The following is a 24,824-nucleotide window of genomic DNA, read 5'->3' on the forward strand; positions in this document are numbered from 1 at the left end:
TGAAATTAATATTTTAGATTATAATTTTATTTTTAATAAAAATCCTTTCGAGAAAACATATGTGAGAAAATAATTAACAGAGCTAAGACTTATTTACTACATACTTACTCAAAGAGTTTTGGTAAAACGGGATCGAACGTCTTCATTACTCTCCGGACACGCTCCCTGCAATTTTCGGCTCTCTTTCCTAAGCTTAATTAATATTCCGCTTAAAAGAAAGATATTTTATGATCGAGAAGAGATCAAAAGAAATGCGACAAGAGGACTTATGATGCTCGCAAAAGATTTCTTTGAAAAGTGCTTCCGTCAACGGAAACATCGTCGGGATAAGTGTGTGTTGCATATATCAGAAAAAGGCTTACTTTGAAGGGGTCAAATCACCGATCTAAACGGGTTGAGAATTTTTGTTTTTTGAGCCAAGATCGGATATATTTTGATCTCACCAGTAATTTTCACAGACAAATGGATAAGGCGGTATCAGTTTCACATTCTATTAGTTTTTTCAGTATCATTAAACAGATTTTGTATTAAAGCTCGAAATTTACTTAAATTTTTTCGTTGTAAGGGAATCAAACAACGGAATATTATTTTGAATTCTTTTATAATTTCTATTAATCGGTCGAGGGATTCAAAATTATTTGCTAAGAACTTTGCAATTGCTTTCTAAATATTTCATAATTAAGTCGTTAATATATAAAATAAAATCTATCAAGTCGGGAAATTTATGTAATTCTATGCCAGATTTTTAGAATATATATATATATTTATGCTAACATACCGAATCAAAAATGACATTAAAAGATAAAATAAAAACGAATTAGTAGAATCATTTAAATGCATTATTCAGATATGTTTGGCCAGAATCTGATCGACACAAATTTAGTTATCAAGTTAATGCTATAATGAAATAAAATGATTCAAAAGAATGACATTAAATCGATGATTTTAAAAGGTTTTTTTTTTAACGTAGTAAACTCTTTAAATTATTTTATAAACAACTTGAAATGTTCTAAGAATGTTTACCTGATGAAATTAAATTCCTGCCACTTATCGTAACGACTAAAGCTTGCTGATCAAACAAGATGGTCGTATCGAAAATAAACACGTACAATTAAATTATAACAATGTTTGCGATCTATTATCGAAATTATTGTTGAGTTCTCTCAAATATCATTCTGTAACGTACATTTGCCTTTGCAGAATTTCATTTCGGTCACCGGTGCAGTTATGTATAACGTTAGTACTTCGACAGTGAAAATGTTTAGTTCTTATATATTTATTATATTATTAACTTTGAACTACGCAACAGGTACTTTACGATTAAATAAAACTTTAGAAAAAAATTTTACAGATATATGTTTAAGTATTTCTAAAATTACTGAAAAATACACCAGTAATAATTTATTATTATTAACAGAAGAGGTTAATAAATCGCCTTTAGCAGGACCTTTACTCGCATTATTAACCGAACCGAAACTTATTTTAAGCACGTCAAATTTAACTAATCAAGAAGGATTGTTCATATTTTTCGGACAAAAAGGTCATTCGTATAAAGAAGTACTAGAAAAATTATCGTTAAATTACGATTCTAAATTTTTAATAATATGGATACAACCGAACGCAAAATTTTTAGACGTACAAAAATTATTCGATGAATTTTGGTCGTTTGAAATTACAAATGCGGTGTCGCTAGTAGAAATGAAATACGGGGGAATATATCTGTACACGTATTACCCGTACACGAGTACTAGGTGTTCTGATCCCGGTCCTCCTGTATTTCTCGATTCTTGGAATTTAGTCGATCGATCGTTCGTAAAAGACATAAATATATTCGCACCAAAAAAAGTATCGAATCTGCAATCTTGTCCTCTTCAGTGTTCCGGTACGCATACGCCTCCCGATTCGATAATTACAATAAAAGGTAATAATACGTACGAATTTGGCGGACTAGGCGGATTGATATTTAATTTTATAGCTGAACATTTAAATTTCACACCTGTTATTACTAGAATAACCGATACGACGAACAGTTACGAAGGTGTTTATTCCAACGATACGTCGGTATTAGCCAAAGATATACTATCCAGAAAAGTTGATATCGGATTCGGAAAATTTTCACGGTCGACAGACATGCATAAAGATATAATATTTGCAAAAGAAACAGGAATAGACTGTTTTACGTGGGCCGTACCGTTTAGAGCAGGGCAAGCGCCTTCGATTTGGAAAACATACGTTAATGAATTTTACGGTTTGGTGTGGATATTGATATCTATCAGTCTTATTCTCGCTGTAATCGTTTTATTTATTTTGGCTCGCTCCGTTAGAAAAGAGCGAAAAGACTTTAAAAGTATTTTTTACATAATCTTATTTATAATTTCTACAGTTCTCGGATCGCAATTAAAACTTACGCCGAGTAATAATATCGTTAGAATATTTGTAGTACATTGGTTGTTATATACTTTGGTTATCGTCGCGGCGTACCAAGCGTCATTAGGTAGTATAGTTACTGTTCCGGCTGAAATAGGAAATTTACAAACGATAGATGAAATACTGGACTCGCATTTCGGTATAACCGGCAGTCCGCAGATGTATTACGTCTTAAACGCATCGACAAGTACTACAAAACAAGTGGCAAAACTTTTACAACGTTTCGAAGTCCAACCGCCTGGTGAATTTCTTCCGGTAATGAGACGCGTTGTCGTAAACAGAAATGTCGTCGTTTTCGCTAATCAACGTCTTTTAATGTATTCGAATTCAAAATTAAAAGATTTAAATATAACCGGTATAACAGCACACGTAATACCAGATTGCTTATTAAAGTCACCTTCTTCTCCGATGTTGTTACGACGCGGTTCACCGTACCGAATCCCAGTAGATATTATGCTGAACAGACTTGTTGAATCAGGAATAATTGAACACTGGTCGGCGTTAGAAAACGAAAAAGAAGATAATAGTAATCGAGCGCAGTTCGTTCAACTTTACTTTAGACATTTAAAAGGAGCATTTAGTGTACTACTTTGCGGTGAAATCGTCGCTATATTCGTGTTTATATTAGAAATAATATCTTTTAAGTGGTTTGACTTCGTTAAAATACCAGAAATATCGGATACCGATAAACATTTAATGCCTTACATGCCGTAATAAAATTATCGATTGTAGTAGTATCTAGGCAAACTGTATTTTGTTATAATTCGATATCGATCAAATTAAAATAAATAAAATAAAATAGTTACTGAAGAACGAAACGTTTGATCTTAAAAGAGAACAGAATAAAATAAGCAAACGAAAGAATCTTCAACTCAATCGTCCTTCAAAATTTGTTACTTCTCAAAAGGTTATGAGCAAATCATTATTGACTTGTACAGTTCTATTGTAAAAACTGCGAAGATATATTAATCGGCTAATTTCATTTATACGTACAACTTAAAAACAACAAGGAGTTACATATCTTTATCAAATTATCAGTTTGTTTTTAATAATTCAACATAATTAATACCGCTTTTAATACGACCAGGAAAAGCGGTTTCATTATATTTTATTTGTAAAATAATAATGAGAAAATCATTATAGATTAAGACCACATGTAATAATAATTATTTTATTTTTATAAATAAAAGTTACTTTCCGGTAAAAGTTTACTATTTTTTGTAAATATTCTGTAGATATATCGCAGTGTAATGAATTTCAGAAACCGTTGTTCTGCAATTACGTTACGATCGAGGAATTTCGATTATTCGTGCAACATTTTTGCTGTTCAATCGGAACAAATAGATGAGGTGAGCGGTCGTAAATGACATGAAAGAAGAAAGCCTAACAATAGCAATTAACTCCTATATGTGAATATTTATTTCTTAGAAGTCTTTAATCGTTAAAAAAAGGACAGTTACGATGTTAACATTCAATGTCGTCGCTATTGTCCAAAAGGTTAATTGCCAGAACATTTATTAAGTTATCGAATCACGAAAGATACACTGAAACGAACCTGGAGATATCTTCTGCGATCGTAGATATGTTGAAAGCTTTATTGCATCTTGAACGGTCTTGATTAGATAGATAAAAGAATTATTAATATCGTTTTCATCTTGTAGTGTGATGTTACATGTAAGTTTATCGTCCAAAATTTGTTTGGAGTAACTCCAGTCTGTAAATCAATTAATTAAAGCTTAAGTTGATGGGAGTACCGTTGAAAATCAAAGAGATTAATAAAATGACCGGTAAGCTATACGAAGAAAGATTGTAAAGGAATTCGATGTCGGTTTATACGTTTGACAAGCCCTTTTTAATAAACAAATATTTGGATAACAGTGAAAATAAGTATGAAAAACTACAAAGTGTAAATGTATTATAAAATTAATCGCATTCCGCCAGCAGATTTAACATCACAAGGAAAAAATTGAAATCGATGTTTCATACAAACTGTAAAAGCTTACCGGTCAGTTACTAATCGGCAATAGTAAAATACATGGGTCAGGTAGGCAGCCTCCTTGCCTAGGACACCTTGGCTCGCCCGCACACAAGAGCGGGAAGTCAGGGTGCTTCCGATGACGACACGGAGGACCCTGATGATGGTATGAGAGGGCTTGAGGGGAAGGGCATGCGAAATGCCCGTCTGGAACCTAGTAGGTTAGGGTCGGGAAGCGCAGCTCTCGTGAGGAGGGCATCTCGGCTATCCAGAAGCGGAAATCGGGCTGTTCCTATGATTCAGGGGAGACCCCGATGAGAGGGCTAATCTGCTGCCACGACACTCCGGAGCGATTGAGGTAATGCTTTAAGGGTGTACCGGTCGCTCTGGTAATGACAAAAAAAAGTAAAATACATCGCAATATTGTATTAATTCAACCCACCATCTCAACGTTTGGCCTTCAGAGAGTAAACCGATTAAAAAACTTTGTAAAATAAAGGCAGATGACAAACTTTCAAAATAACGTTTTAATTATTAATGCCTTATTTTGGCCTCGGGATACAGTTAATCTCTACTCTTGTGGATGCACTATTACTTCAAAGAAATCATCGATTCTTTCACAGTATTCATCATTATTTTTCATCCAAAAATAATTATAACTATCGATTGCGCTAATCGGGTATGTAATTCTAAGCCAGGTTTTAATTTTAAATGTAAAGGGTGTAAATTAAAAAATCTGACAACGAAGTTGAAATATTTTCCTGGCATCGGTTATTTATTCTTATAAAGTGAAAAAAATAAACCAAAATCTCTTTTATAAAGTGGGAGTAATTTATACTGAAATTTTACTGACAAATTATCATTATTTGCTTAAATAAACAAAAGATTTTTAAAAATTCAAAAAATCTGTATTTTTATTATTTTTTCTGCTCCCCTAGCTCCAAAATCATCTTCGAAGAAAGGTTTTCGATTTTTCTACTTTTACTATGTTAAATGGAAAAAAATTAAAAAATCTATAAAAAATGTAGAACCAATAAAAAGTTACCTAAGATTTCTTTTTTAGTGGTGAAGGTGAATTATGAAGAAATATTATTGTAATATTATTACTAAAAGTTTATTATCTGAACCCAAAAATGTTTTGAAAATTAAAAAAGAAATCGATATTTTGAAATTCGATGGAAATTGATCGCCTTCTCCACCACCAATATTGCCCTCACAGTATTTTGTTTTTTTGGATTTGTTTGCACTACTACTGTGCCTAGAAGATATTTTTAAAAAAATCTTGTTAAAAACTATGCAATAAATAGTTTTTCGATTTTCGGGAAGGGAGAATTTTGGGGTAAATCTAAAAAAAAATAGTAAGATAAACATGTACGCAAAGTGGATTTACGTTTGCAAAATTTTGAGAAAATTGGCCTCTAAACCTCCTTGGAGATACTGATCCCAAAATTTTATCAAAATAGGTATATCCAGTCAAAAGTTATTAAACTTCAAACACGCCAATGCACGTACATACGAATGTACGTCCCCCACTTCTTTTTGTTTTTTAGGATCCCTGGGTTGTGAAACATCGTGAAATGCAAAAAACCAATACCCTTTTTTTGATTGATTGCCGTACTTTCCTTCATACAGTGTAGCTCCAGAGTTATGATGTTCGGAAAGTAAAAAATAACAAAACTATTTTATTCAAAATAGCGGTAACAGTTTAAATAGTAATATAATGTTCTAAAACCTTTAATGAGTATAAAATAAAAAAATCACACTTAAACTTATATGTATACAGCGATAAGAAATGCAATTTATTTGTTGATTCAAAGACATTTACGTAGATTACAATTTATAATTTTTACAGCCGTAAATTGGGGCTTGTTCCCTACCCGACAGTTCATTGTTGGAAACAATCAAGGCCTAGTGTCTCAACATTATCATGCAACAAACAACGAACTGTGTAATAGTATGGAGGAAGCCTTTTGAACAATAACTTCGGGGATATTATCCAACATGTCAAGGAGGAAATGGAGACGTATATAACTGTGGGCGTTCACATAATGTTGCCTAACACAAATTCAAATAATTTTTAATTAAAAATTAATATAAAAGTTCAAAATATTTAGAAAGTTCACAATGTATATTTGTTTAGGGATGAGGGTTTTTTTCTGACAGGCTATAAGTATATATATATTATATATATATATATATACACGAGGTGCTACCCAAAAGTTCGGGGAATTTTACCATAAAAATAAAATAGCTTACCATAACTTATAATTTCTACTGTCTTCTTCAAAGTAATCTCCTTAGGCATTGATACAGTGATCCCAGCGTTTTTCCCATGATTTCATGCATCCCTGGAAGTCTGCAGGTGTAAGTGTTTAAAGCACGTTTTGCGTTTCTTCCTGAATCTCCTCAATTGTGTTAAAACGATGGCCTTTCAATTGAAATTTTATTTTCGGAAAGAGAAAAAAGTCGCACGGGGCAAGGTCAGGCGAATAGGGTGGGTGGGGAATCACTACCGTCTTTTTGGAAGCAAAGTAACTCCAAACGGCTAGCGATGTATGCGCGGGCGCGTGTCATGGTGCAGAACCCAGCTGTTGTTACCCCGCAGATCTGAACATTTGCGCCTAATGCTTTCACGTAACCGCTTCAAAACTTCACAATAGAACATCCCATTGACAGTTTGACCAAAAGGAACAAATTCCTTATGGATAATGCCTTTGATGTCGAAAAAAACAATCATCATGGAATTCACGTTTTATAAAAACGTGAATTCCATGTTTTTATAAAAATATTTTATAAAACACTAACTTAACTGTTCTGAAAATGTTGCAGTACAGTGTAATTAGTGCAATATAATGCCTTAATACAGATAAGATTGATGTCTTTTTTATTTTTTTATTGTAATAATGAATAAAATATAGAAGGTACAAAATGTAATTGAGTTGTATATTGTATGTACTTGAGAATGTTTGTGGAATACTAAATGATTACGATAAAATAAGATATAATATATCCCTTTGCTAAGGGTAAATTAAGTTTAATTTAAAATGATATCTGCAAATTCTTTACTGGAAAATTTGTAAGGTACTGTTAGATAATGACACACCCACTATGTAATCACTCTGTATGTAATCTCTGACACTTTATCTGTTTTTAAAGGTTGTATGAGCTAGTTGCCGAGGAAGAGGTCAATTGGTATCTATATTTTATTAAAAACACAGATTTTTTAATTAAATTCTAATAACTGTACTTTACTGATAAAAACATCTTTTACCTCAAGGAGGTTAACATTTTTTAATATAAATTTTGACTTTTTTCTTAATTATACTTTTAATGCTGCATAACTTTTAAAGTAAAAAATTAATTTTATCAACTGTGTCAAATCAGAATCAAAATATTTTACTGAATTATTTAATATTTTTTCCAATTATGCTTTAAATATTGTATTTAAAAAGCATATGTGACATATTTGAAATAAATATTTGTTAAGAGCTAAGCCAGCAAACTTATGCAACTCTGACAGCTTTTTTAAAATCAATACTTACATAAAATCATTTAGAAAAATATTTGATATTAAATCTATTTATAAATACTGCACCACAATGCATTTATAAAAATGTAAGGAGTACACAAAATGAAATGTCATCAGTTCTAATATCAATTTATGAGGGGGAAAAAAATCACCATCTCAAATGTTTATATACAATAATCAAAATCTTCTAAATCTACAGTTAGAAGAAATAAATCAATATTTAAATATTTGAAAAAATCTGAATCTTTTTCAAAGTTTCTGAATGAAAATTGGAGAAAGCATATAAATAACTTGTCAGTTAATAGAAGAATAATGAAAAATAACCGGTGTGGAGCCTTTATACAATAAACAGCCATAAAAGGAAAGACTAAAAGTAAAAAATATACCAAATCATAATTAAATTAATTTAAAAAATCTGTTGTTGACACCACATGACTTCCTTGTATGCCTATTAAATTACATATACACATTTTTTTAAAAATGGAATGAACATAACATTTTATTTCATTAATAACTTATGATATTATTTCATTTTTTTTTTTAATTGTTATAATTGAATTATTATTTCTTGTTAAAAAAAACTAAAATCAGAGGTTAATAATTATTAATAAATCGATATATTTAAATTAAAAAAAAAGGAGATGAAATCGGATTTGAACCGATGTGCTTTCCCCTTGTAAGATACAAATTCATTAATTAAAATTTTATCTGGCTGTAACTCTGATATATCTAACCACTTCTGATATATCATTGAAAAGCTCTCAGTGGGAGATTTTTACTGCAGTTCATAAAAAGTTCAAAATACAAACATTTTGGATTTTGAGCTTTTTTGGACACGTTTGGTCGTCAATTGCAATCAAAAGGGGAAGTGTAGAACTAGATGTTACAACAGTCCTACATCCAAAATTTCAACATTCTACGACTAATCATTTTTGAGTTATGCAAGATACATATGTATGTACAGACAAAACTAGTCTAAATGGATTCAGGGATGGTCAAAATGCATATTCCGTTGAAATCTGAAAACCGAAATTTTTCATTATCATAATACATTCTTTACTTCGTACAAGAACGTAAAAAAAACCGAAAATTAAAAAGAATTATCATACAAAGAAATGAAAATAGAACAACCAAATGTAAACCTAGTAATTACAACATTTTGAAAATGAAATATTCTAATGAAAAAATTATATTAATTTATTTATAACATTTAAAATAGAAAAAAAAACATGCCAATCACGAACACATACACAAAATTTATATTTTGAAAATCACATCTTGCAGGTGATCTCTGCATAGATATTTCTGCAGTCTCACAGTAAAACTGGCCATCGTACGACGTAATATTTCAACAGCAATTTCAGCAATTGCTGTTTGGATCTTGGCTTTTAGAACTTCTGTCAAAGCATGTTGACAATTATACCCTTTACTTCTAAGGTGATCCTACAAGAAGAAATCACATACTGACAAATCAGAAGACTTGGGAGGTAATTGAATGTCAAAATTATACAGTTCCCAAACAACTGGGGAACAGAAGCCATCGATATTCAGCCTGTGTGTGATGTTGAATCTTCTTGTTGAAACTAAGCAATGTCAATAATTGATGGAAATGTCTATACTTTTTGCGCAACAAAGTTTTTCAGCATGACGACTATCAATCTGTCATGAGGCAACTGTCGGTTTTCAAAAAAAATATCGGCCTATTATGACATACGATGATACAGCACACAACAAGGAAACTTTATTGCTGTGTAGCTGTTGGTGGTACAGTTGTGTGGGATTCTCTTGTGGCCAAGAATGGAAATTTTGTTTATTAACAAATCCATTAAGATGGAAACAGGCTTCAACCGACATGTACATTTTGATAACAAAATAATTGTCCTCATTTATCTTTATTACCATTTGTTGAAGAGTTTATGGTGCATTATGAAATTGTTTTCAGTTCCTGGACGATCTGTAACTTGTACAAATGGTAAAGTAAGCCCTGCAACAGTATTCTTTGAACACTTGAACTACGTGACTATAAAGATACTGCAAGATGACGAACTGAATGGTGCAGGCTTCTTATGAAAGCAGCTCAAACAGTTTCGATGTTGTCTGGTATACGAATGGTCTACACACTGCCTAGTGATTTTTTCATTGTTGAATCTGTTTCCTCAAAATTACGTATCCATGTATTAATTGCAAGTGTTGACGGTACATGATCATGGCATCCTAAATTACACTGGTGTTGAAATTATGTACAGCCTTACACCATCATTATTTTTATAAAAAGCTTTGATGGCAAAAGGATGTGTGCACCACTCCAACTAAACAGTATCAAACTAAACAGTAAGATGGTGTGAACCGGCTAGTTATTAGGTGTTGACATACCCAAGGCTACAAACACAAATTTCAAAATTTTCCGTCTCTCTGAATCATCCTGTATAAGAATTAAAAGAAGAACGTGCAAGAAAATTCCATTAAATAAAAGGACAATAGATTTAGGCAAAAAGAGAAAAAACAGAACACATGAAAAAAAAGATATGAAAATACTAAGGTAACTAATAAAATGACATTCTATTTATCAAATTACTTTTAATGATTCTTTGCACAAAAAATTTAATTGTACATTTTTACAAGATAAACTTTTAAGATTAAAAAAGTACTATAATTACAATTTTTTAAATATGTTTAAAAATACATACCAGTGAGCCAGTTCATGCTTAATAATCATTACTTTTTATAATAAAGTAATTTTCATTGATTTTTAAAATAAAATTATAAATAAAAAGTATTAAGAAAATTTATTCCATCAAATAAAAAATAATTTGGGTTTTGTAGGTAAATTATTAACCTCATACAGGTTGTACTCATAAAGGTTGCACCAGAAGTTTCACTTTTATAGCACTCAACAAAAAACAATAACTACTTATTCATAGAGATAAAATCAAGCTTTTATTTCTTATCTTGTAAAAAAATAATGACAAAAGTCATTTTACACATCAACATTTACGATATCAGATCTTTTAACTTTCATGCATATATAATACATTTATTTTATATTTATATAAAATAAAACAAAAGAAAAATTATATTTATTACATAACATTGGTTATTTTTCAAATTGACAAACTTTGAAACTATTAAGGTTCAACATTGTTTTTTGAAAATAATTCATTAAAGCGAACAAACATAATGTTAATGTTTCACAAATAAGCCAAAGGGCAACATTTATACAGAAAGTTATATAACACTACTATGTCCAGAGTACTGTTGAGTTACAGGTTGAAAATGTACACGGTAATTATTTTAATAATAGTATTAAAGCTGTACATTGCATTTACAATATGAATACTGCTAACAGTATCAGACATGACTGAAGAAAATTAAAACATTTAATTCAGAACATATATTAAATTATTATATTAACATAAAAACAGAATAACAAGGAATGTTTTGATTTAAAGAGGAGGTAAAGCATCATGCATAGCGTATCGCCATGTCCACGCTCTAGCAATATCTTCAAATACTGTGCGATTGTTCATGTATAATCTACCTATGCTTGGTTCCATGCAGACCTGTAAATATAATACAATGTAATCAGAATAAAACAACAAACAAGTTTATACAGAACTTCTTTCTGCATGATATTTCTTAAAAGATTTTCCTTACAAAAACTGATACATAAAATAAATCTGTTCAAATTGATTACCATATAAAATCATAAATAATATAATATATAATAACTAAAGGGACAAAGTGATTTCGGAACGATTTTAAAACCTTCTCCAAATACAAAATCTTATTTTCTTAAAATCGTTCAGGCCTCCACGTGGTTCGTCTGGATAGCTTATGGAGAACTGGAGATATCCATAAGTGAACTAAATCGAAATCAAACCTCTTTGGCTAAACTCCAAAGCTGTAAACTCGTGGGCTTGCCCACAACACAGGAAAGAAACATCCTAGAAAGTTCAAGTATGGAAAGTTCTTTTATTACTAACTATATCCCTTCTGGTAATAAACAGAGAAGTTCACCATCGGATTGGGGAGGTGGACAAATAAGAGAAACTTCTAAAGACGAATCGGAGGGTGGGCAACACCCAAAAAACAAACAGTTATAACAAAACAGTTCCACTATTTTGCGACATTAAACATTAATTAACTAATGAAAACAGGGAAACTCAAAAACCTCACAAACATATTAGAACACCAGAAAATAGTAATATTAGCATTACAAGAAATGAGAAATACCACACAAGAACACTACGAATCACAAGGGTTCAGATTCTACCAAGGAATTCCTGGCAAAAAAGTCATGAAAAATGTCCCGCTGTTTGGAACAGGTTTCATCGTCAAAAATACAATACTCGATTCAGTCATAGGTTTTCAAGCGTACTCAGACCGAATCGCAACATTAACGATAAAATCAGCAAACAAATTCTACACACTAATCAATGCACATGCACCAACAAACATTAAAAACAGGACTAACCCTAAGGAAGTGGAAAACTTCTGGAACTTATTGGACCAGATAACTACCAAAATAAACAAAAGGCATACCAAAATTCTTTTAGGGGATTTTAATGCACAGTTGGGAAAGGAAAAAAGATACCAAGATATCATTGGTAAATGGCCTGTACAGAAAAGAACAAACGCAAATGGCCAAAGACGGGTGGATTACTGTAGAAATAACGACCTTTTATCTAAATTCACCAGACTACCCAGAAAAGCCAAAAGAATGAAAACCTGGAAAAGTCCCAACTGGAAACTAGGAGAGTTTCAACTCGACCATGTCTGTATGGAAAAAAATTCACACAAAGAGATCTACAATGTAAAAGTGATGAGAGGTTTGGAAGTAGACTCAGATCATTACTTAATCAAAATTAAAATCAAAATGACACCACGGAGAAAATCTGCAACGGACAAAAGATCTAAAAAGCAATATGACCAGAATAAAATTATAGGAAATGTCACATACACCGAAAAAACAGACCAACTAGGGACTGAAAACAAACTAGAAGCCCTGGTGGAAAAACTAAAAGAAATAGCATCAGAAATTGCACCACCAGATAAAAAAGGAAACACCAGTGGTGGAACATTATCTGTGATCAAGCACTGGCAAACAGACACAAGACTTGGTTGATCTTCCAATCAAGAAAGACAGAAGAGAACCAACAAAAACTAAGAATGCAAAGAAAACTCGCACAAAAAATAATCCGAAATCAAAAGAGGGAGTATCACAAGAAATTACTAGAACAGATTGAGGAAGACTTCCATAAAAATAATACAAGACAATATTACAAAAGCTTTAAACTGAAGAACACTACATTTAATGCCCCAACACTAATGTTAAGAAATTCAGAAGGAAATCTGGCACACACTGATAAAGAAAATGCCAACATCATGAGAGAAAGCTTTAGAAAACTTCTGAATTGTGAAGAACCAAAAGAACTTCTGGAAATAAACACAAATACCCAGATTAAAATACCAAGAGAAAACATCCTTCCATCGACATTAGCAGAAGTAAAGATAGCTCTGAAGCAAATGAAAAACAACAAAGCAAGTGGAGAAAAGTTCCTGACTGCAGAATTATGGAAGAACGCGTCAGAAAAAGTACACAGAAATCTCCACAAAGAAATGGTAAAAATATGGCACAAAGAGGAATTTCCGGAAGAATGGAAAACCGCAATAATCCACCCTTTACATAAAAAAAGTGATAAAACCAACCCTGACAACTATAGCGGAATTTCCTTACTAGATTGCACTAACAAAATTCTATCAAGAATAATTTACAACAGAATCAAAGACCAACTGGAACAAGAACTAGGGGAATACCAAGGGGGATTTAGACCATGGCGATTCTGCCCAGAACAAATTCTAAATTTAAAATTAATTATAGGGTATCATAAACTAAGGAATAAAAAACTGGTAGTGACTTTTATTGATTTCAAGAAAGCATAACATTGTGTACATCGAGAATCCCTGCTAAAAATCCTGAGAAATTTAGGGCTTCACCCAAAACTAGTCATTGATACCAAATCCAAGGTTAACTTCTGGGGAGAAATATCTGATCCATTCGACATCAAAACAGGACTGAGACAAGGAGATGGACTATCACCGCTTTTATTCAACTGTGCCCTTGAATTTATAATACGGGATTGGAAAAAATTAAATAAAGACAACGTTAAAATTGGATAAGGTATCTCAGTAAATTGCCTAGGCTTTGCGGACGATTTAGCCCTACTATCCCAAAATATAGAAGAGGCCAGATACCAACTGTCAATACTGGAAGAGATTGCAGGAAAAATCGGTCTAAAAATTTCATACGAAAAAACCAAAATTATGGTGAGAGACCTACTATGCATAAGCAAAGTAAAAATAAACAATAATGACATAGAACTAGTAGAAAACTTTAAATATTTGGGGGAAAACATCACGCACAACCTCCAAGAAAATCTAAACTGGAATGAAAGAATAAATAAACTCATCAAAGCCACAATAAAAACACAAAACATCTATAACAAAAAATGCATGTCCATAAACACAAAAATAAGACATTATAACTCAGTTATCCGACCAGAAATACTTTACGGATGCGAAACCATATTTGGACCGTACCAGACAAGGTTTACCGACAAACTGGAAAAGATTGAAAGACAGATTCTACGACGATGCATCGGGAAAAACATTAAAAAAGACGGGATTTGGAGAATTATTCCAAATAAAGAGATTTACAAAACTATCATCCCGATAACTAATAAATTTAGAAAGAAGAGAATTTCCTTTCTAGGATGTATTTTCAGAATGGAAGAGACCAGACTTATCAGACGGATAATCAAACTTTTCTGGAACAAGAAAAGCAGACCGAACTGGTTATACGAAGTACAGAAAGACATGGAGGAATTAGACATAACCTGTAAAAACCTAAAAACGAAAACCGGAAACTATGAGAAATTAAAAAATAAGATTCCTATCAAAACCCAAGAAAACAATAAGCCGGGTGTACTCTGAACAAGAAAGGGCAAGAAGATCTGAAACCCTTAGAAATTACTGGCAAAAAAGAAAAGCTGAAAAACAACAAATCAGCAAGAAAAGAAAGAACTTGCAAAAAAAAATAATAATAACCAAAGGTAGCATACTCACTTTTGCAGAAAATTGTATGTTTAAATAATGGTTTGGCATTTTTTCTACCCCCCCCCACACAAAAAAAAAAGGAAAAAACAATTGACCAAACAATTTTTTTAAGTAGTATGTTAAATACCTTCTGTATGTTAACATTAATTAATTACTAAAAAATTCTTTTTTTTTTGCTTTGAATTTATTTCTTTATATTGCAGTATATAGTAAACATATATGCAAAACTGAATGCATTGTTTTTATTTCAAATCTTGATGTAACAATTTGCATAAATAACTGAAGTTTAGCACAAGTTGAAAGATTAAAACATAACAATGTAAGCGGTAAGTATAATGGGGCCAGATAATGGATTTCTTCCAACTAAAAAAAAAATGAAAGAAGAACCCAGAAGAAACTAAAAGGGTTTCTTTCTCAGATTAACAGGTCTATTTAACAATTTAATCTTTGTAATACAAAAAAATAGCACCTCCTTCAAAAGCTCTTGTTCAACCAGAAGGGTTACCAGTCCAGAATAAAAGTTTATAAAAAAATCTAAGGGCACAGATGATGAAAATTATTACACCTCACTAATTAAAAAGAAGAGGTGGGTACTGGTTCTGCAGACCAAGGGATATAAAAGATATAAATACTATTGCCAGGGACCAGCGAAGAAAGTCAGTAATTCTGTGAGACCATGTTCGGCGCAGTCGTGATAACAAGCAATGAGAGAGTAGTTTTACAAGTCTGAGTTCAACACAGTTACGGTGACGGCGATATCAGTAAGTGTGTGGTAACAACAATTGAAGAGTATGTCACAAGCATTCCATTATGGACAGTGGGTGAATGCAGGAAGTTGTTCGGTGAATTATTAGTAAATAGTAGTGAAAGTGGCAGTAATTTATTCATTCACAAAGTGTAGGGTAGTTCTACTGTATACAGTAAAAGTAATAATATTTGCAGTTATTGAATTGTACAAACTTTAGACCTTTCTAGTGTTATCTTGTAGTTAATGTGATATTAGATATTGATATTAGCGGTCATTATAATGTTTTTAGTAAATTGGCCTGTATTCTGGTTTTTATAAATTGACTGTCTTTAAACATGTCCTTCTTTGAATTACTATTTTGTATGTCATATATTTTGTTATTATTATTATTTATTCTATTTTCTATGTTTTTAGAGTAACAAATTGTAATTATAAAAAAAAAAATTCTAGTTTGTTAGTCTCTCAACATCCTGGTCGAAACGCAAGCAAGTAACAGTATCTGTTTTAACCTTCAAAGCAAGTATTAAAGTATGGGTTTTAAAATTCTACTTAAAAAAAAAAATACAGTAGAAATTTTATGATACTATATTTTTATGATATATATATATATATTAAAACCCCTTCTGAAGGTCTATTCAAACAGAACGGTGCTTTCAGAATACCCTGTTGTGATAGTGATAATTTAGTCAACTATTTTCACGCATCAGCATACCTGCAGTAAATTATTAAACCAGATTGCTCCAAGAAGATTCACTCTTCAGCTTATAACTGCCACTACGCTCTCAAAAACTTCCCTTTGTAAGAGGAAAATTCATCATGAGATGTTTTTGTGTAAGAAAAATGTTTAAAAGTTATTTTGCTTCAGAAGTTGGACATGTACTGCGGCAAGAATACCATGTTTAAAAGTCAATTATTTATAATAGATTGTAAACAAATAATTTTATGAATCTGTATCGATATAAATTAATTACTATAAGAAATAAAACATGACATGCACTTACAACCTGTTTTCTATTACCTCATTCCAAATTTTCCCTTTCTGACTTACATTCATATTTTTCATTTCCTAAATCATAAATTACAACATGTTGCCGCACTAGTTCAATCAGCTGTTCATCGTTCTTATTTATTAATTGTAAATAAATAAAATAACTAACGAATGTAGACGATAATAATAAAATACTTATCAAATTATTTACGAAGTATACACAATTTAAAAATAATAGAAACACTAGCACACAGAATTATTTAGTGAAAACTGAAAAAAAATTATTAATGCAACTAATTTTATTTTCACTGACTGCACACATTCTGGACACTAAGTAGTATATAATACGTACGGTTCTTCCACAGACCAGTTTGAATATGTCGACTACAAAACAAGATAAAAAAATTTTTTATTGGTGGGATTTCACTGCACTATGAGAACATGTCACTGTTGGGTCTGAATAGACCTTAAGTTGATACTCATTAATTGATATCCCTTAATGATGTTTATATAAGCATAGTGTTGTACATAACCTATGATAATTACAATATAAAATAATTAAAATTCTAAAACCTCAATTATTAAATAAATTTCCAAAGATGAGTTCTAAATACATGCTAAACATAGAAAAACAATACATAAAGTAAATGCAAGTCAGTCTTTAACAAGAGTAAAAACTCTGTAATGATAGTAAAAACAAAACATATTTTTTATCGAAATAAAATTTTGTATCTAGTTTACCAATAAATGAAAACTTAGATATATAAATAGTGGAGTCAAAGCTTTTGTAACCACAAATATGCAACATTTTCAGATTTAACTTTGGCCAATAGAATGAGTAATTAAAATGTAATTGGTTGGAATATTTCTGAGATAACTTAATTAAAGTCCTATTATAGTTGACTGAGAAACTAAGATAACAAACTGAACTTACAGGGCCTTTATGATGACAACCTGATCCCAGTATACAGAAAATGGAAGATTCTTAATGAAAAAAAAGGGGTTATCATGTTTGTTTTTGAATTTCCTAGGGTGTGCCGCTAGAAAGAGGTGCAACTAGAATTACAAAACTGACAATAGTACTTGGCTCTATTGTCAAGCCATCAGTGTTGTGAAGCAAAGCAAGGCATTCAAAGCGATATAAACCATTTACAGTGGGGTACTCTGAAGCACTCCATTGCTTCAGAGTAGTAATGATTAGGAAATATGAAATGTATCTGCTTTAGTTAGAGCCCGTAAAGGAGGTCCTCAAGGGAAGATCCTTTCCCATTGTTAGGCTTGGGAGTGTCGATGATATCCTTGTTAAAATTGACAGATTAGGTAATTAGGTAAAAGCTTATGCAGATGATCTAGCTAGAGCATAATAAGTAAGTGGTCAGTGTCAAAAGAACTCGCTTTTGAAGATACATTGAATTGAAGGGAGACTGAAAATAAATTTAAGCACACCAGTTAGCTATTGCTCCATTCTTTACAAGAGAATTATTTAAGGTTAACCTCCATACTTCCTTTTCTAAAAGGAACAAAAAAGTCTATCTGAGAAAGTTAAATACCTAGGAATGATCTTTGGAATCAGTGTATTGAGTCCTTAGAAGGACCTTAAGAAGGTCCTTCTAAGAGTCCTTTGAAGATTTTCAGGCGGACTTGTGATTTATACACCAGAATACCTTGCTCTTATCGTTATTAATTATGGTTATCTTCACAGCATGTGGTGAGTGAAAATAAAAGTTTTCAACAAACTGCAGAGATTAGGTCTTGTCCAACAACAATATTGGAGTTAATGTTTATCATCTAATTTTTAAAATTAAGTCTTATTTCTTTTCAGCTGTTAAACAAAGCATGTACCAAAGCTATCAAAATTGGTCATATATTGATTTTAAAGTAATTTATTTATTAGCTAATAAGACAAATAAATATGTTGATGTGTATAAAATGATATTTAAAGAACATATACAATTGCTCCTTCAAGAGAAAATCTTTGACTAGAAGAGATAAAAATTATAAAAATGGCTCTGAGTAGAAAACTGATGATTCTCAAAAAGGATACATTGTAAGTGTTGGAGTCTGTGGAATAGGTTCTAAAATTATATGGCTGTAAATTCATGTGCCTCATAGAAAAAACACTAAGCGTGTAAAATTTATATTTCGTCAAGACGGCCATACAGTTTGAAATCTCTGTATACAATCATTTGTAAAATGACTGGTGTGAGACTGAATTATCTTATGACTTAAAGAACTGATTTACCACAAAAAATTTCACTTGATGAAAGTGCCTGAATGAAAGAATGAATGATCAGTATTTAGAAATTAAATACTGGATTCTTTAGCCAAATGAGCTGCAGAAGCCTCTTTGGTTCAGAACTCTACTGTGAAGTATCATGTCTTCAGTTTCTTAAAGGACAACAAAATATACGAACATATATGTTTATCTGATTTTCAACAATACCATTTATTTACAAATACATAACTAAAAAAAAAAGAGTAAAAAAAAATTTTTAAATGTACAAATTGAAAAAAAGAAGAAAATTATGAATGAAGACCAAAAATTATAAAAAGCATTTTTGCGACTGATATCAATATCAGCCATTGATATTACAGTACACCTGTAAAGAACAAAAAGTGTCATCCTAAAAAATGAAAATGAAAAACTACATGATGGTGATGGCTGTTAAAGCTAAATAAATATGATGGTGAATGAAAAGCTGAAGCAGTTGAATGAAGTTGTTTCTGTTTAAAGATACACTTTTTAATGAGAATCTACTTAATGACATTGTACTTTGTTAAGATAAAGGTGGATGTGACTTATCTATCATCTATACGAAGTCTGTTTGGAAGATAACCAAATACTTTTATTACATGCCAACAGAGATATTTAAAAACATGTGGTTGTCAACAATGTATTTCACATTAACTAATCTGTAACCACATGTTCTTGGATTGCTGATATCTCATTTAGTTTTCGTGTTATTGTTATTTGAGTGCAACATGTCTAAGTGTTAGTAGTGATTTTTTATTTAATGTGTGATTTTCAGGAGCAAGGATATAAAGAAAAATTCTGCATGAAACTGGGGAAAAGTATGACAAAAATATTTCAACTTTTGAAACAAGTTTACGGAGATGATACTCTGGGTCGTATGCAATGTTATGAATAGTTGTCATAATTTAAAAGTGGTTGTCAGTCAATTGAAGATGACCCTCAACCAGGAAGGCCTTTGACTTCAACTGATGACATCCATGTTCAAAAAATCAATGATGTGGTGCGTGCAAATTGCTGATTAGCTGTCAGAGAACTTGCAGAGGTTAGCATCTCAGTCGAATCAAATCATGACATTTTGTCTGAAAAATTGAACACGCATTGACTTGCAGCAAAGTTTGTTCCTCGTTTGATGACTGAACAGCAGAAAGAACATCAAGTGGACGTTTTGTGGCAACTTTTTGAACAAGCTGACGATGATGAATCATTCATGCAAAGGTTCATAACAAGGGACGAAAGCTGGGTTTACTGCTACAACATCAAGACAAAAGTTCAATCATCGCAAAGGATCTCCACAACTCAAGAAAGCACATCAGTATTGATCCAATGTCAAACTAATGCTCTCTCTTTTTTTTTGTTGATTTTAATGAAATTGTACATTTTGAATTCTTGCCTCAAGGTGATACAGTGAACTGTGTGTACTCTCAAGACATTTTACAATGGTTACGTGAAAAAATCAGCAAAAAGAGACTGGAGTTATGACAAGACAAATCATGATACCTTAACACCACAATGCGCCCACACATTCAGCTTTGTTAATTTGTCAGTTTTGTGCCAAAAATCAGAAGACTGTTCTCTCTCAGCCTCCACACTTGCCAGATCTGGCTCCTTGCAATTATTTCTTATTTCTGAAATTAAAATCAGTGATGAAAGGACACTGTTTTGAGACTGTTGATGACATCAAAGCAGATTCATCATGGACCTTAAAAGCCATATCAAATGAAGTTATTCATGGCTGCTTCATGAAATGGAAGCACCGCTGAGAAAAGTGTGTTAATAGGGGAGCAGAGTACTTTGAAGGGGACAAGGACTAATAATCTGTAATATTAATAATAAAGATTAAAAATATAAAGTTTGGTTATTTTCTGAACAGACCTTGTATTGCCAGAGAGGGAGTTTTTATCATTATTGTCTTTAGACCTGGCTGTCTGTGCTTTGAATCACAGTCATAATGGATGGCTTAATTAGTGATTAATGCTGGAGATATTGATGCAGTTGACTTTAAAAGTCAAGACTGAGTCCTGGGCCCTAGGGTGGGGTTCAAGAACGACATAGTCGGGCCTGGATACCTTTTACGAGGAGTTACAGGCAGGCACTGAAACGATCTGTTAGAGTGGGCAATCGACTGGGCTGTGCTGTGCTTCTCGGTGACCCTGTTTCCCTACAAAAATTTCAAGTAAGAAATTAACTATATTTGATTGGACAAGTGAATGTTTCTTACTCATGTCCGTAAGTTTTAGGCACACATAAATAGGTTTATCAATCTCCATTCACAGCTGAACATTTTCAAGGTAAGTAAAAACTCCTGTTATTTTAATTGGTCTGGTTCACTTTGATGCAGCCATTTTATATATGAGGGGCAACTGAAGTGTGAAGGGTAATGCATACTGGGGACATAACGGGAGAACAAAATGTTGCACAAATCGACAAGTGCCACCATCTTGTAGTTTTATTAACCTACCTTTAATATTCCAAAATTCATTAACCCTTTCATTTTTTCTCAATTCCCATTGTTATAGAGTCAAGTATGCCTACTACTTCAACTCCTCTAAAATACGAGCAGAGTCTGAATTTTTAATAGCAGAAGAAGTGAACACTAGTGACATTCATCATCACCTAAAAACCATTTATGGTGATGAAACTTGATTGAAGTAGTGTGAGTAAGTGGCCAATAGAATTTCAAACATCAAAAGTTAGTAAAGAAAATACTGAGGAAAACCCTTGTAATAGTTGTCTGGTTTCTATGACTGATGAGGAGCACCAAAAGGAGGTGGATGAACCAATTCAAACTGATCAATGCATCACACAGTAATGGATTGTCACCCAGATAGGCATATTGAAAGAACAAATAGAAAAAATTACTGCACAACTCTGCAACCATAAAATCTGTTTATGGTGAGTGCCACACATGATCACAGAAAGGAACAAACAACAAAGACAGGAATTTTGTGAACAACTTCTGAAACATTATTGTGATGAGGGAGAGGACTTCTTTTTGAATACTCTGACAGGAGATGAAACTTATGTGCATCATTATGATCCAGAAGATAAATGGCAGAGAATGGAATACCAGAACTATGGTTTTTCACAATAAAAAAAAATTCAAAACACAACCCAACAAAAACAAATTCTTTTGACATTGTTCTGGAGTACCAAACACATGTACGTGACTGACCTGGAAGCTGGGTCGACTGTAAATTCTGTAAAAATACATAGAAGTTAAACCTTAGGAGACGTGTCAGTTATGTCTGACAATCACAGAGCAGATAATTCTGTAACACAATAATGTTCAGCCACACAAACCGTGTGCTACTGCCGAGGATCTTGTGAAGTTTGAACCTACTCTGTACTTTCCATATTCATCAAATTTAATGTCCTGTAATTTTCACTTCTTTTTGGACTTAAAAAGGAATATTAGGGGTGTTCCTCACAGATAATGAGCAAAATAATCCGTTGGTCATGAATCGAGGAAAGATTGCCAGCATTCTTTAATGATGTAATGAAAAAACTGATTCACTTTTGGAAGAACTGTATGAGTAACCTTAAATGGTGACTACTGGAAAAAAAAAACAAATAAGTTTTTGTATTAAGTACAATGTAATTCTATGCTACATTTGTTTCATTTGCGAATTATATAAATAACTGTGGAATACATTTTGGTCAATCCTTATAATTTTCAGTGGTGATTCTGACTGTCATAGACAACAAAATCTTCTTAATAAGTATGATGATCTCGGTGGTGGAGTGATAGCACCTCAGCCTTTCATCTGGAGGTTTAGGCTCAAATCCCAATCAAGCATGGCATTTTTCATATGCTGCAAAAATGTCCATTTCATATTCCCACGGACAAGCTTCAAGCTTTGTGTGAATTAATCATCCAAAAAAAAGTAGCACATCATTAGTGAAACAGTAAATTGACTAGTTTATTAATCACAGAATTTGAAAATGCATTTCCCTAAATAAATAATAACTTCAAAATTTAGTGATGCAAATTATATTCTGGCTCATATAACAATTAAAATAAAATTACATTCTAAATAACACTTATAAAAAGAAATTTGCATCTTACCTGACAATAAGGATCTGTTAGTAGGCTCTGAACAGAAATAAGCACTTTAGAAATAGTAAGAGCTAAGCTCCAATTATGATGGATGGAATCAATACCAACATCACCATGACGTGAAACATTAGGATGAAATATCCTCGTTAAGAACCGTACCACAGGAGGATACATTGGATAACTATAAATAAAGAAACATATATAGATTAACAAGATAAAAAAGTTGAGGCTTTTTTCATTTTAAAATATGTGATCTGATGTACTGTTTAGTACAATATTTTTGCAACAAACAGCTCTTAATAATTTTATTGGAAGAATTCAAAAGCTATCTACAAATTTTTCTGATTTTTATAACCTACTGCAGTACAATAGAATTAATTTCTTTAATTATTTGAAAAAATGTGATCACAGGAAGCTTTATTATATTAAATACTGGTAACAGTTGCGTTTTTCTTTTTGTAACCACAATTTTATTTTTATGTTTTGGTAACAAAGGCTCATAATAGGTATTTACTCGTGAATTAACCCCGATCTCATTGCTATTATACAGCTGAACATGAGTACATGCTGCTGCTTATTCATTGAGAAGGGTTATATAAACCTGAGAAGGGTTGTACAACTCGAGTACATTTGTATACACAGTAGGTCTGAAAAATTCCCAAATTAAATTACTGTAGTTGATACAAGTAATGCCATCTTTTGAACAACCAAGGAACTAAGTAGTACGATGTCTGACGAGTGTGTGTACAAAATTTCATCATGTTTCATCACTCCAGTCTCCAGTTATATTCGATCGCATACATTGTGTTCATTGTGACCTTGTGTGAGCTCGTTACAAGGAACAGAGAAGTGCAACAAAATTTTGTGTTTGACTTCAAAAATCTTCCGTTGAAACTTATTCTATTATACAGCACGCATTCGATGATGAAGCCGCATCTCGTACTACTACATACATGTGGTGGAAGCCGTTTAAAGATGGTAGAGTCATTGGATGACAATGAATGAAGCAGGAGGCCGTCAACAACTGTTCACGATGAAAATATTGCAAAAGTGCGTGCACTCTTGCTCAAACAACTTCATCTAACCCTTTGGGCCATAGCAGAACTAACCATCGGTAAAGACGCGGTATGAACAATACTAACAGAAAAAATGAACTGCCGAAAGGTGTGTTCTCATTTCTCTATCTGCATTTCTTGACCGAAAAACAAAATCAGTTGCATCTTTCTTGTGCTCAAAACTTCGTTGAAACTACCGATAGCGACCCGAATATTTTGCAAACAATTGTAACTGGGGATAAAAGCTGGTGCTTCATGTATGATCTGCAAATGAAGCATCAATCCGCTGCTTAGTTGAGACCTGGAGCACAAAGACCGGTGAAAGTCAGACAGCAAAAATCAAGAGTGAAAATGATGTTGATTGCATTCTTCGTCTCTAAGGGCCTGATTCAACATGAATTTGTTCCAACTGGTCAAATCACAAATTCTGAATTCTATTTAGAAATAATGAAACACCTGATGCATCGCATTCGTTGAATCTGGCCTGCGTAATGGGATCTGAGCAGTTGAACTCTCTTATACAATAATGCTCCAGCACGCATGGCAACAGTTTTAACACATAATTACGCTGCAAATCAAATCATCTTCTTATTCATTGTAAAAACATTTTACAATGAGAAGTTAATAATTATTAATAAATCAATATATTTAAATTAAAAAAAGGAGATAAGTCTG

The 24,824-nt window shown here is 32.2% G+C and overlaps 2 protein-coding genes across 2 annotated transcripts in view; one reads left to right on the top strand and one right to left on the bottom strand.

The window, feature by feature from the left end:
* The first annotated feature begins 1,698 nt into the window (after nt 1-1,698).
* On the top strand, nt 1,699-3,141 carry LOC142320793 (glutamate receptor ionotropic, kainate 4-like). Its single transcript, XM_075358773.1, has one exon. The coding sequence runs from the start codon at nt 1,699-1,701 to the stop codon at nt 3,139-3,141; it is 1,443 nt and encodes a 480-aa protein (XP_075214888.1).
* Nucleotides 3,142-10,463: 7,322 nt separating this feature from the next.
* The window catches only part of morgue (modifier of rpr and grim, ubiquitously expressed), a 39,657-nt gene continuing 25,296 nt past the window's right edge, over nt 10,464-24,824 (bottom strand). The window contains exons 7-8 of the mRNA XM_075359394.1: nt 23,104-23,275; nt 10,464-11,491 (exon numbers count right to left, since the gene is read on the bottom strand). Coding sequence (XP_075215509.1) covers nt 11,375-11,491; nt 23,104-23,275 — 289 coding nt within the window. The 3' untranslated portion in view covers nt 10,464-11,374. The remainder of the gene's footprint in view (nt 11,492-23,103; nt 23,276-24,824) is intronic.

Source organism: Lycorma delicatula, chromosome 3, assembly GCF_047948215.1.
Source record: "Lycorma delicatula isolate Av1 chromosome 3, ASM4794821v1, whole genome shotgun sequence".
Taxonomy (NCBI): Eukaryota; Metazoa; Arthropoda; class Insecta; order Hemiptera; family Fulgoridae; genus Lycorma; species Lycorma delicatula.

What these genes read in the sequence shown, in the direction of transcription:
- LOC142320793 (XM_075358773.1), top strand. Translation starts at nt 1,699, where the DNA reads ATGAAATACGGGGGAATATATCTGTACACGTATTACCCGTACACGAGT.